At 52.8% G+C, this 13,184-nt stretch overlaps 1 protein-coding gene and 1 non-coding gene across 4 annotated transcripts in view; both read left to right on the top strand.

Moving 5' to 3' along the window:
- The window catches only part of ELF4 (E74 like ETS transcription factor 4), a 39,433-nt gene that overhangs the window by 20,980 nt on the left and 5,269 nt on the right, over positions 1-13,184 (top strand). For 2 of the 3 annotated variants that reach the window (XM_061137205.1, XM_061137206.1), the window contains exons 2-8: positions 3,999-4,278; positions 8,154-8,325; positions 8,725-8,817; positions 10,458-10,649; positions 11,479-11,562; positions 11,651-11,843; positions 12,513-12,887. In XM_061137205.1, coding sequence (XP_060993188.1) covers positions 4,207-4,278; positions 8,154-8,325; positions 8,725-8,817; positions 10,458-10,649; positions 11,479-11,562; positions 11,651-11,843; positions 12,513-12,887 — 1,181 coding nt within the window. In that variant the 5' untranslated portion in view covers positions 3,999-4,206. Of the gene's footprint in view, positions 1-3,998; positions 4,279-5,400; positions 7,034-8,153; positions 8,326-8,724; positions 8,818-10,457; positions 10,650-11,478; positions 11,563-11,650; positions 11,844-12,512; positions 12,888-13,184 lie in introns of all 3 variants that reach the window. The other variant, XM_061137207.1, reaches the window with a different exon arrangement.
- LOC133053210 (U6 spliceosomal RNA) lies at positions 13,038-13,144 on the top strand. The gene has a single exon (XR_009692144.1). It is a non-coding gene; the product is annotated as a U6 spliceosomal RNA (small nuclear RNA).

Raw genomic sequence — 13,184 nt, 5'->3', positions numbered from 1 at the left:
AGGAGTGAGGGCTGGCTGTGAGAGGACGAGGAACATGAGAATGCTGCTCTGCGGGCCTGGCTGACCATCTGGCCCCCATGTTTGCTGGCGTGTGTGAAAATGCCACGGGTGTTATTAGTGATTCTGTGAGAGCCATTGGCTCGGCTGAGCGGCTGTAGATTTAAACTTGCTCCACGGAGACTGCGGACGTGGCTTTCACATTGGGGCTGTTTCCTGTGGAGGAGGCCCCAATGGGTGAGTGCTGGACACCGCTTGACGTGTTCCAGTGACAGCCCCAGAGAGGGTCTGAAGGGGGCCCAGCTGTGATGACGCAGAAACAGCCCAAACCGCTTCTATTTTGCTATTTTGGTTTTGAAATGCAGTCACAACCACAGAGAGCCAGAGGTGTGCATTTGCAAGCCCGGGATGTGGGCGCCCTCGCTTGCTTGCTCCCTCCTGTGGTGTGCCTGCACACACACACACACACACACACACACACACACACACACTCACACACACGTTCAGTAGCTGGGGCCATATGCTCTCACAGAGGCTTTGCTTTCAGCCCAAGCAGGACAGGCCCTGGGAGCCAGGGATACTGCAGTGGCCTCAAAGGGAGGGGAGCTCTTGCCCCTCTGGGAGTGGACTTTGACTGGAGCCAGCTGTGAGCTTTGCAATGAAGAGGTGGGGTGGGAGGATCTCAGCACTGGTAACTAAGGGTTACCAGGTGAGCCCAGGGTCCTTGTGGACCTCCTTAGCCCCCCACTCATCGATAAGGCAGTGTCCAGGGCTCTAGGCAGTTGAATCTGTGTTCCAGAGTATCTCTGAGGATGCCAGAGAGGGGAGCCCCTGTGCGGGCCTCTCCGGCCTCCAGCAGGGCGGGCCTTCTGTGCTGGTGGCTTCTTTGGTTTCAGGTTCCTGGGAGAGGGAGGTTATTTTGAGGGACTTGGGGGAGAGTGAGTGAACATGCAAATGACTGCTCCCCACCTCTCACTTTCAAATCCTCAAACATCCGAAGGGGGAAGGGTGAAACCTTCTGGACTGGAAGGTTCCATAGGGGTGAAGGGAGAGTTTTCTTAGCCTTGACCAAGAGAGTAGGACAGCCAATCCCACCGTACACACACACACACACACACACACACACGCACACACGCACGCGCGCGCACACACACACACACACACACACACACACACACACACGAGTTCACCTTAGCTTCAGACTTGAAGAACCCTGAATTTGGATACTGAGATATGCTGATAATTAAAGAAGGCAACTGGATTTGCCTTTCTTTTATTTCAAATCTCTCTTTGCATTGATGGCTAAGGGCTCCATCCAATCTAGTGCAGAGCTGCCTTCCCTCTCCTACCACACCCCACCCCCCAGCAGAGTGGACCCTGGGGGCTCACCCCTAGGACGCATGGGCCATATACACATTCTACTCTGGCATGCTCTCCCTGGGAAGCAAGAGGATTTTGAATTTTCCATGTTGGGGGAGGGGTGGCGCTGGGTGGTGGTGGCCACTAGGCCCCGCCCCAGCCCACTTCACCACAGCCAGCTTCTGCCAGCCGGCAGCAGCTAGTATTAGCTTGGGCTTGTCATTCTCACGAAGGCAGGCCTGGAGGAGGAGGAACCGACGACTGTGCTTGTGGCTCTGCTGGCCCGACCAGGACCAAAGCCCTTTGACACACAGAGGCTCTCACGCACTTGTCCCCACACCCGGCACATACATATATCTGCAGTGTGCTCGCACACCCACAGGGAACTCCCTCCCTAGCTCCCACTCCTAGTTATAAATTACCATGCAAAAATACACAGACATAGCACACACACAGGGCACACGTTTCTCTTTCCTGTAAGCTAGACCACTGGACACCTACCCCACACCCAGTAAACACATTCGTATACTTACAGCCCAGAGAACACACCCCACCTCACAGGTACCGATTGACCAGTGTCATTCATTCATTCATTCATTGATGTATTCGTTCCACCAACACACATTGGGCATCTGCTACATGCTAAGCTTCATCAGTGAGCAGCACCGGCGTCCCTGCCCTCAGTGAAGCCGCTTTCTAATGGGGGAGGTAAGGAAGGCATCCAGAAGTTCCCCAGGCAGAGAGCTCACAAGCATCAAACACTGATCTGCGAAGAGAAGCCAGAGCAATGAGCAAACCTGCAGGGAAAGGCCATGGCAGAATGACCTTGGAGGGAGAGGGGCAGACACAGGAGTTTCATGTTTAGACAAAGTGGGATTAGGTGAAAGTGATCACCTTTCATTTGATTAGTATGAGAACGCTTCCTGGGGGCAGACAGCCGGCCTGTGGGAGGGCGGGAGCTGCGGAATGCAGGCCTTGGGGCGCTTTGGCTGGGGGAGACAGACCTTCCAAGCATAAATGGCCCTGGAAGGCTTCTCTGGGAGGCCACAGACACCGGGTCACGTGGGTCATGTGCAGGTGGGGGTGGGGGTAGGGTGGGGTGGGGTGGGCGCCAGTGGTTTAAGGCGTTTTAGCTTCTCGCAGTGCTGGGCCTCTCATTCACCCAAAGGGAAACTCAGACCTGCCAGGTTGAGTCGAGTGACTTCTCAAAGGTTTTTGGTTGGGGGTGGGTGGCAAGGTGTGGGGGTGAGTGTGGGGGTGGGGAGAGGGTGGAGCCAGCCGTGTGGGCTAACGGAAAGGAAGTGGGAGAGGCCTGGGTGTCTCCTGTGGGGGAGAGTGGTCATCTGGGAGGGTCATCCGTGGTCCCCCTCCCTTTCCTCCCCTTTGCCCCTCTCTGAAGTTCCTCATTTCTTTCTGGGCCAGGAGGAGGTTTTGCCACCCTGGCACTGGCAAAGGAGTGCTGAGGAGGTAGGGGTCAAGTGTGTGGCTCCTCCTCTGGTGCATGGAGCCGGTTCTTCAGGTGCTCGTGGTTGAACCAAGCCGATCATAGGCCCGCCACACCAACACACATGTGGACGCCACACAAAGCCGAACCCTCGGGGCCAGAGCCATGGTACCTGGACATGGAGTAGCCTGAGTGTTAGGGTGGAGATGCTGAGAATGTTTTGGTGGGAGGGGCGTGGGAGGGGAGCTGGGGCTTTGGGAGGCAGGCCGGGGTGCGCCGCAGGTGACTTGAGAAGGGCAGGGAGCACAGGAAACAATCAGAGGCCTGGTGCCTTGTGAGCGCCGGAGGTGTAGACTGTGAGTGCCAGAGGCATTCTGGGAGAGGAGAGACATGTGGGCTGCAGCAGACAGATTTCCTGGAAAAGGGGGCCCTGAGCTGGCCCTGGAGGATGCGGAAGGTTCCTGTGGGCCCCTCCCCCCAGCTGGGGCTCTCCCAGGGTGACAGTTCACTCTTGAAACTGAAAGCAAAGCTAAACCAAAGAGCCCAAGCCACATACAGCACAGAGGCCATTGTGCCCGGCATCCCCAGCGGGTGGTGGTGGCTGGGTGGTGACTAGAGCAGGGCATGTGGCCCCCCGGCCCTCTGACATCAGGCTCTCTGGAGGCGTGGCCAAGTCTGAGAGTGCCATCCCCTGTCGCTGGCCCTGACAACACAACCCTTATAGTGAGAGATCACTTCCTCTGTGGACTCTGCCCTTCAGAACTAAGCGGCCCTTACTCCCACGGTGGACCAAGTCAGGCAGAGTCTAGAAGACCATCCTGTGCACCCAGATCCCTCACAGGGGTCCTTTCCCCAGCCAAGGGAATTGTAGGGGTCTTCACGTTCCATCCACAAGGCCACTCGGGCTGCCCTGGCTTCCCCTATGGCCACACCCTGGGGATTAATCTTCAGGGTGGAGAGTGCACAAAGTCCTGCTCTGTCTCATCTTGTCCACATGGGATGGGAAGTGAGGGAGACTGCGTATCTTGGGGGTCCGCTCAAGCGTAGGTCCCCGTGACCCAGACTGGCACCAAGGCTCAGCCCTTCTGTTCCCACTGTCTTCCCCTTTTCCTGCTGTCCCTCTTCTGGCAGTCTGTCCTGGGAACAGGACCGAAGGAAGGTGACTGGCTCACTGTCCCCATCTCTCCCTTCTCTGTAGGTCACTCCTGCGCTTGGCCCAGCCCAGCATGCAGCCTTGAACCTGGGTTAGGCCCCTGCCTACTCCAGTTCTCTACAGCCCCTATTGTACTGTGACTCAAGGAGTAGGTGCTAGGCTCAAGGTATCTGAACAGCATCTTTTCATCAAGGAAACACCGCGGCTCCAGTGGGCCCTGCAGGCCCCGCAGTCAGCTCTCTGACAAGACAGCATGGCTGTTGCCCTGCAGCCCAGTGACCTGATCTTTGAGTTTGCAAGCAACGGAATGGATGACATCCACCAGGTATGGCCCCAGAGAACAGAGCCTGGTCAGTCGGCACAGATGATCAGATAGATCCAGACAGGCAGGCAGAGAGCCAGTAAGCTGGCCAGCTGGCCAGCTAGCCAGTCAGCAAACACTGATCAAGCACCTACTAGCTTCAAGGCATGGTGGCTGTGGGCCAGGCAGACTGTGCCATCAGCTAGTCCCATGTGGCCAGGCAGTAGTCATCGGGTGGTCACTTAGTGAGCTGGTTTGGCCAACATGTAATTACAGGGCACGCGTAGTTCCCAAGTCAGCCAAGTAGCTGCTATGCGCACTAGCTGATCTGTCAGTCAGCAACAGGGGGCTGAGTGCACATGTGTACACTGACCTCCGTGTGCGTTCTTTGGCCACTTGACCCCATGTCACAGTGAGAAAGGTGCTGAGACAACCACACAGTAGGACAGAACTGCCAGCTGGCACCGCAGGGTACAGTCCATCCCCTGGCACCTTCAGACTGCTGTCCTAGCATGGTTGACGGGCCCTTCCATAACTGTCTTTTCAACCACCATCTAAGGATTCAGAATAAACTGGAAATTGGGTCCTCTGGTTGGAGGAAATTGGAAACTAGAACAGAATTCTGGCACTCAGGCCCCTGCTGCTCCATACCTTGCCCAGCACCCTCCTTTCACACACTGGAGAAGAGGAGGCAGCCAGGTACTGCAGAAGGAAGGGAAGATTAGTGGTCCGAAGCCCTGAGTTCTGATCCCAGTGTGGCCATGGTGTCTCCTGGGCAAGACCTGTCCCCTGCCCTACCTGGCTGCCATCTCCCCATCTTCATCAAGAGGAGGTCCAGCTGGATCATCTCCAAGGGCACCCAAGCCTAGTTCTGATGCTGTCTCTCTCAGATCCCTGTGAGGACAGGAAACTTCGTCCAATCTCTAGTGACCAACCAAAGGCTGCCCCCTAGTGGTCATGGAGCACACGGTGCTTTCTGTCCTGCTAGATGTTAAGCTAAAGTGGCTCAGTTTTATCCAACACCTCTGGCATGCCTAGCCTCCTGAAACGAGGGAAGAAAAATCGAACCTTACCTGGGTTCTCAGTGTGGCTAGTCATCTTTTACTTGTTTCTAGACCACTCAACAATTCTTTCTATTCTTCCTAGAAGCTGCTCTTCATAGAAGCTGTTCTTACCTCCTGAACCCACAGCTGCCCTCTGAGACAGCCTCTTCTCCAATCCACAAAGGAGCTCAAAGCCAAGGATTCCCTCACTTTCCCTCCTTCCTCCCTCTTAGCAATAACATCACCTGTTCTTATTTCCTTTCTGCTGGCCTGGGAGAAAGAAGTGTCCCTCTTCCTTCCAAGGGCAACACCCACCCCGGGGCTTAATCTCTTCTCTCCTGCCGCCTTCCAGACCTCACACCATCCTTCACCTCCTGTCTCTCTTGTGTCTTTTACACCTCCCAGACCTCTCTCCTCAACCTAGAACATCTTCGTGTCCCCCTAACCCTAAGAGAACCCTCCCTCCCTTCTGCCCACCTCTTTAACATACCACCTTCTTAGCTCTGTTCTCCCCAGTGTAACCTCCATCATCTGGGTTTACTTTCTCACTTCCCTTCTCTCACTGTTTTTAGGAAACACTTTTTGTTGCAAAATACAGTATGAATATAAAACAGATAAACTGTAATTGAAAAGAATCTGAAAAAAAATATATTTTAAGAATAACTATAAAATTAACACTCATTAACTCACCACCCAGGTTAAGAAATTTAATGTTACCAGTCTCCTAGGGGGCTTCCCTGGTGGTTCAGATGGTAAAGAATCCACCTGTAAAGCAGGACCTGGGTTTGATCCTTGGGTTGGGAAGATCCCTTGGAGAATCGAATGGCAACCTACTCCAGTATTCTTGCCTGGAGAATTCCATGGACAGAGGAACCTGGTGGGCTACAGTCCATGGAGTTGCAGAGTCGGACATGACTAAGCGACTAACACTACAACAATAGTCTCCTCAGAGTCCCTGATGCCTAAAGCATATAATCAGAACCTACTGTACATCAGACTCTGTTCTAAGTGCTTTATGTACATTGATCCATTTAAACAACCCTATGTGGTCAATAACATGATCACCCCAGTTTTATAAAGGAGGAAACAGATGCACAGAAATGTATCTTGCCCAAGATCACACTGCTCATAAATGGCAGAGTTTGGGCTCAAACCCAGGCAGTCTGGCATCAGTATGGTCCAGTAGAGTTTTCTGATATTCTAGAAGTGCTCTTAGCTCCCCTGGTGGCTCAGACGGTAAAGCGTCTGCCTGCAATGTGAGAGACCTGGGTTCGATCCCTTGGTCGGGAAGATCTCCTGGAGAAGGAAATGGCAACCCACTGCAGTACTCTTGCCTGGAAAATTCCGTGGATGGAGGAGTCTGGTAGGCTACCAGTCCATGGGATCGTAAAGAGTCGGACACGATTGAGCAATTTCACTAGATTTGTGCTGTCCAGTATGGGGCCACGTGGCTATGGAGCACTTGAACTATGGCTGGTGCAACTGAAGGACTGAATTTTAATCTTGAAAAACTTTATATTTACATTTAAATAGTCACCAGTGGCTAGTGGCTACCATGTTGGACAGCTCTAAACTCTGGCCTTAATCACTATACCCCCCTGCCTGTCTCCCTCCATCCATCCTCTCTGAGACGCCAGCACTCCCCTGAAACTGCTCTAGCCAGGTGACTGCCCAGCAGCCAAACCCAAAGGCAGTTTCATCAATTTTTATTCTTCCGGATCCTTCAGGAACATTAGGTAAAACTGAGCATTCTCATTCCTTTTTCATGAAGAAAGAATTAATAGCCCCATGAAAGAAAATTCAGAAAATACAGAAAGGTAGAAAGGGGAAAAAATCACCCACAGTCCCACAACCAAAATATAATTATTATGAACATTCCAGTACATTTCCTTCTATAAGTAATTTTAAACAACAGTTGCAATCACACTTATTTTTAAAATTTAACTTTGTTTGATTTCAGAATAACTGTGTCCTCTAGGGGTCAAATTCTCATCCTGATGATTTTACCCACTCTCAGTGATGAGCTCGTGGATACATATTTTTGACTCCTTGATAGGTATCTCCATTTTAAATATCTCAGTGGTACCTCCAACTGACCACATTCAGACACTTGCTCCCTTATCTTTCTCCAAAAGCCTGCTCCTCTTCCTTCTAGGTTCCCCCTTAACAAGGACAGTACCCCCATGCACCCACTAAATCAAGCCAGAAATTGGAACCCTCTCCCCCATCCAGGCCATTACTTTTTTAAAAAAATTATTTTTATTTTATATATTTGGCTGCATTAGATCTTAGTTGCGGTGCATGGGCTCTAAAGCTCGAGGGCTTAGTTGCCCGACTAGGGTGGATCCTTAATCACTGGAGCACCAGAGAATTCCCAGCCCTTAACTTTCTATGTCTCTAATTCCTCTGTTCCTCCATCTTCATTCCTGCTCTTATCATCACAAACTGAGCCCTAAGATGTTCACTATCTGAGCCCTTCACCCTGGTACCCAACCCTGAGCATAGGTTGAGTCCCTCAACTGGCTATAGATTGAGCCCCTTGCCCTTGCCATTGACAAATTTTCCCACTGGTTTCAGAATGAGCCTAACTAACCCTGGCCACAGCTTAACCCGTAACTGTAACCAGCTAAAATTGCCTGCCCTTGGTTGAGTGAAGGTGGTACAGAGCTAACCCATTTCTACCAATCAAGACCCCACTAGTGAGTGAGGTTGGACCCAGAGCAATGCCATGCCCTACAAAGGACAGCCCCTGAGGGATCCAAGAGTTAGGAATTGCAAGAAGGGCCAGATTCTGGTACGGAGGGCTTCCTGGGAGAGGCGGGTGGGCCTTGAACCGGATCACTGTCTTCTCTGTAGCTAGAAGATCCCTCCGTGTTTCCAGCTGTGATTGTGGAGCAAGTGCCCTACCCCGAATTACTGCATCTGTACTCAGGCCTGGAGCTGGATGACGTTCACAATGGCATCATAACAGATGGGACATTGTGCATGGCACAGGATCAGATCTTGGAGGGCAGTTTTTTACTGGCAGGTCTGTTTCCTTCCTGGGCAGGGAAGGCGTGGAGGAGGGAGGGGTTCTGTCTTCAGGCAACAGTAGCCCACAGAGGCTTCTAGTGACCCCATGCAGCCAGAAGCAAGGCCCCCAATAGTTGGAAATTAGATGGGGTGACTAGAATAAGCAGAAGGTAGTACCACTGTAGAGAGGAGAAAGCTACCTAAATGGACCCATGATCTCCTGAAATGCAGTGGAACAGTGAGGGGAGACCAGCTCTGCTGGGATGGGTGTAGGGTAAGGTGGAGAATCAGGGTGGGAGGCACGCTGCTACCTTCCCGGCTGCCCCTGGGCTCCTTAGCCTCGTTCTGGCTGCACCCACTGCCCTATGTCCTAAGGGAACTTTTCTTCTCTCCCAACCATGGAACCTGGCACCAGATGACAATGAAACCACCTCACAAACCGTGTCAACCACTGAAGTCTTGCTCAATGTTGAGTCTCCCAACGACATCCTGGATGACAAGCAGATCTGTGAGTTTGAACTGTGGCCCCTCAACTCATAGCAACACAAAATTCCATTTTAAAATATCACATCTGCATATTGGATTCTCAGGGACCTGTGTGTGCGGACTAATGTACCCACACCACCCCTATACTTGTTAACATGCTCTTGAGCTGTGAATGGAGTGGGATGGGGCAGGATGGCCCCTGCAGAAGAGGAGGAAGATGGAGTGACTTTTTATAGCTGTTTATAAAAATAACCAGATTGACTGGTTGTTTTTTCCAATTTTTAAATTACAGTAAAATACACATAGGGCTTCCCTGGTGGCTTGGTGGTAAAGAATCTGCCTCCCAATGCAGGATACATAGGTTTTGATCCCTGGGTCAGGAAGATCCCCTGGAGGAGGAAATGGCAACCCACTCCAGTATTCTTGCCAGGAGAATTCCATGGACAGAGGAGCCTGGTGAGCTATAGTCCATGGGGTCACAAAGAGTCAGACATGACTGAGCGACTGAACAACAAACTACACATAACATAAAATTAACCACCTTAACCATCTTTCAGTGTTCGGGTCTATGGTATTAAGTACATCTGTTATGTTGTGCAGCCACCATCATCCTCTCCAGAACTCTTTGCATTTTGCAAAACCTGAAGTCTATTCCCATGAAACACTAACTCCTCATTTCCCCCTCCCCTCAGCCCCTGGCCACCACCGTTCTACTTTATGTCTCAATGAATTTGACTCCTCTCAGGACCTCAGATGAGCCGAAGTGTACACTATTTGTTTTGGGGGGACTGGTTTATTTTAATTAACATAATGTCCTCAAGGTCCATCCACGTGTAGCACGTGTCAGAACTTCCTTCCTTTTTTAAGGCCGAATGCTATTGGCCAGGGCAACATCAGGCCGCTCTGCTGTTTCACTGAGCTCCCAGGATGACTGTGCCAGGTGTGGCTTAGAAATGTACTGGGCTGGAGCCTCCTCATCCCTTCACTGTTCTAGGAGGTTGGCCCCTACCTCCTGCGATGGCCCCTGAGGCAGGCTCCTCCCCCAGCAAATACCCCCATCCAGGCATTTGCCATGACTCTACAGGAAGATTCTTGGCTCCAACTGACCTTCCCAAGGAGGTGCTGGGATACAGGGTGGCAAAAAAGCCATGAAGCTGCAGGTTCCAATTCCTCATCCCACCTCTGGCACTAATTTTCATTCAGGAGTCAACAGATTATTTACTGAGTACCCTCACATATCAGGCATGTGTGACCAAGTTGCTCTGTGACCCTGGGCACATGCCCTGCCATCTCTGGGTCTCAATCTCCTCATCAGGGCTAAATGAGGTCTAAGGGCCCTTCTGGTTGTGAAATGAGTAGATGACTAAATGAAGGTGGCCCTTTTCCCTGGGTGTCACCTGGAACTTCCCACCACCAGCGGCAGGCTACACATGTGCATGCTGTGATTGGGGCCAGCTCCTGCCCACAGCTCTGCAGATGTTTCCTCTCCTCATGCTGTGAGACACAGGAGGCATTTTCAGGTGTGTCCTGCATCTGGGGCTGTGGGGAATGACACTTGAAGGCCCCCCCACCCCCCAGGAACCCACTGTTCTCTTGAGCACGGGGAGACCACACTCCTCCCGTGCCCTGGGTCCCCACCACCTCAGGCCTTTCTTCTTGCAGTCAGCACCTCTGAAATGCTTCCAGAGCCAGACCCTGCTCCAGCCATGACACTGCCCAACTACCTGTTTCCTGTCTCTGAGCCCGACGCCCTGAACAGGGCTGGTGACACTGGTGACCAGGAGGAGAACTGTCTGGAGGAGAAGGTCCCCAGAGAAGACAGCACTAAGAAGACTGGAAAATCGAAGAAGAGAAGTAAGATGGGGGCGGAGAGAGGGTGTGTGTATGTGTGTGTCTCTTCGAGGGGCTGGGCAGTAGGAGAAGGCTCAGGGAGACCACGGCTGGAGGTGAGTGCTTCACAGACATGTTCAGAGCGTAGCTCTCTCGTGTGGCAGAGACAGATGGAAAGTCCTCCCTTCTGGAAAGCTGGGCCTCATCAGGTAGCTTGCTTAAAGCCTGACATTTTCCAGGCCACTCCTGTCTGCCCAGCAGATATGTAAATGCTTATTAGCAAGCCCATGACCTCAGTGGGTTGAATCCTGCACTGAGTGTTCAGACACCAGCCTTGGCCCCCTGGCCAGTTCCTGGCTCTCTGGGGGCCTCTGCCTCACTCTCTGTTCTTAGCTTCCTTCTTGGAGCTTACGGAGCTGAGACCATATATGGTAGAGGACTTTGGGCTTTCCCAAGCCCCATGTTATTGATTTACTCAGATGATGGCTAGTCGATACTGCCGTGTCAGTGTGGCAACCAAAGCCTGGTGCCACACTTAATCTGCACAACAGTCATGCCTTCAGACTGCCATTTTGTTTCAAAAATTAGGCGGGGCAGATTCTGTGCTTCTAAAGGTGACTCATTGGCAAGCACTCCATGGCCCCACATTGTTTGGGGCCTGAAAATGCAGGTGGGCCCTTGGGTGGGTGGAGCTACCTGAGTGCGATGCCTGTGGAGTGTGACCTCCAGCCCTGGAGGCAACCTGCCTCTTCCTTGTCACCGGGTGCCCCTCAGTCGGTAAGCATCTGGGCCCTCCGTCTCGGGAGCCCAGCCCTGTAGCCTCAGCCCACTCCCACCTTCCCCCCACCCTCAGTCCGGAAGACCAAGGGCAACCGCAGTACCTCACCTGTCACTGACCTCAGCATCCCCATTCGGAAGAAATCGAAGGATGGCAAAGGTACAGCAGGGAGGCGGGTGAGGTGGGAAGGGAGCTGGTGGGGGTGGGTGGGGTCTGGACACCCCATCACCACCCTGCTGCTCTGCAGGCAGCACCATCTACCTGTGGGAATTCCTCCTCGCACTTCTGCAAGACCGGAACACCTGCCCCAAATACATCAAGTGGACCCAGCGAGAGAAAGGCATCTTCAAGCTGGTGGATTCTAAAGCAGTGTCCAAGCTCTGGGGGAAGCAGAAGAACAAGCCTGACATGAACTATGAGACGATGGGCCGGGCACTCAGGTAGGAGCCCCTGCCCAGGTAGGCTCCCCATGCTTCTCCCTCTGTCCCAGGAGCCCCTCACTAAGGGGCCTCCGACTTTCCCTGAAAAGATCAGGCTCTGTGTGGGTGATGAGTAAGTACCTTGCTCCTCGTGCATGGGTCACCTAGACACTCTTCTGAGGAGCGAATTCCTGGGCCCATCCCCACAAGTCTCCTGTGACTCTCCCATTTGCTTGCCCCCCAGCCCGTTTCCCAGGTCCCATCTGGGAGGGACAGTCCCCTTCTTCTTGTGTTTCTGTCCTAGCCTTTTCTCTTTTTAGAGTGGAAAGAGAATTTCAGGGCCTCCCCATCCCCAAGAAGGGCTTCTTTCACATTCTGCAAGCCAGGGACCAAGGAAGATGGGTCTGACTTACCCACAGTCGATCTCTCAGGCTGGGGGATGGCTGAACCCCAGTCCTCCACCCCCTCCCATCCTTCACTCACCCCATCCTCTGCCCCAAAGCAGCATGAGGGTCAGCATTGGAAATCCCCATTCGTGGACCCTTTGAGTCATCAGAGGGAGATCTCAGAAACTTCATAAAAGCCTTCTAAGTCCAAAGTGCCCCTTCCCTTGCCCAGGGCTCCCATCTGCATCCCCCTCACCGGCCCTGGAGGGCACTGTGTCCCTGACACTTCCCACTCTCCGCCTAGATATTACTACCAACGAGGCATCCTGGCCAAAGTGGAAGGGCAGAGGCTGGTGTACCAGTTTAAGGAGATGCCCAAGGACCTGGTGGTGATTGAAGATGAGGATGAGAGAAGCGAGGTCACAGCCACATCCCCTCAGGCCTCTGCTCCCTCCACCTCTGGCGGCAGCTCCCGGAGAGCCAGCTCCCGGGTCTCGTCCAGAGCTGCCCCGCAGGGCAAGGGCGACACTTCCTGGGAAAAGTCGAAGGTGCAGCATGTTGGTCTCCAGCCATCTGCTAGTCTGGAATTGGGACTGTCTGTAGACGAAGAGATCCCCACTACCTCCGCCATGCTTGTCTCTCCACCAGAAAGCCAGGCCAAAGTCACCAAAGCTGTGAGGTAAGGGCGCCCAGGTCATTCCGAGTCTTCCCCTAGGGATGGGGACATTTTCAGCTTCTTGCAAAGCTCTGCTCTGTCTCTGACTCCCGGGACCCTCACAGCATCCCTGGGAAGCCAGTGGGACACTTGTGGCTTAAAAGAGGGAAAAGTGTGCTCGCTTCGGCAGCACATATACTGGAATTGGAACGATACAGAGAAGATTAGCATGGCCCCTGCGCAAGGATGACACGCAAATTCGTGAAGCGTTCCATATTTAAAAAAAAAAAAAAAAGGAGGGAAAAGTGACTTGACTGAGGT

The sequence above is a fragment of the Dama dama genome, chromosome X, assembly GCF_033118175.1.
Source record: "Dama dama isolate Ldn47 chromosome X, ASM3311817v1, whole genome shotgun sequence".
NCBI lineage: Eukaryota > Metazoa > Chordata > Mammalia > Artiodactyla > Cervidae > Dama > Dama dama.
This window is presented reverse-complemented; position numbering and strand designations above follow the sequence as displayed.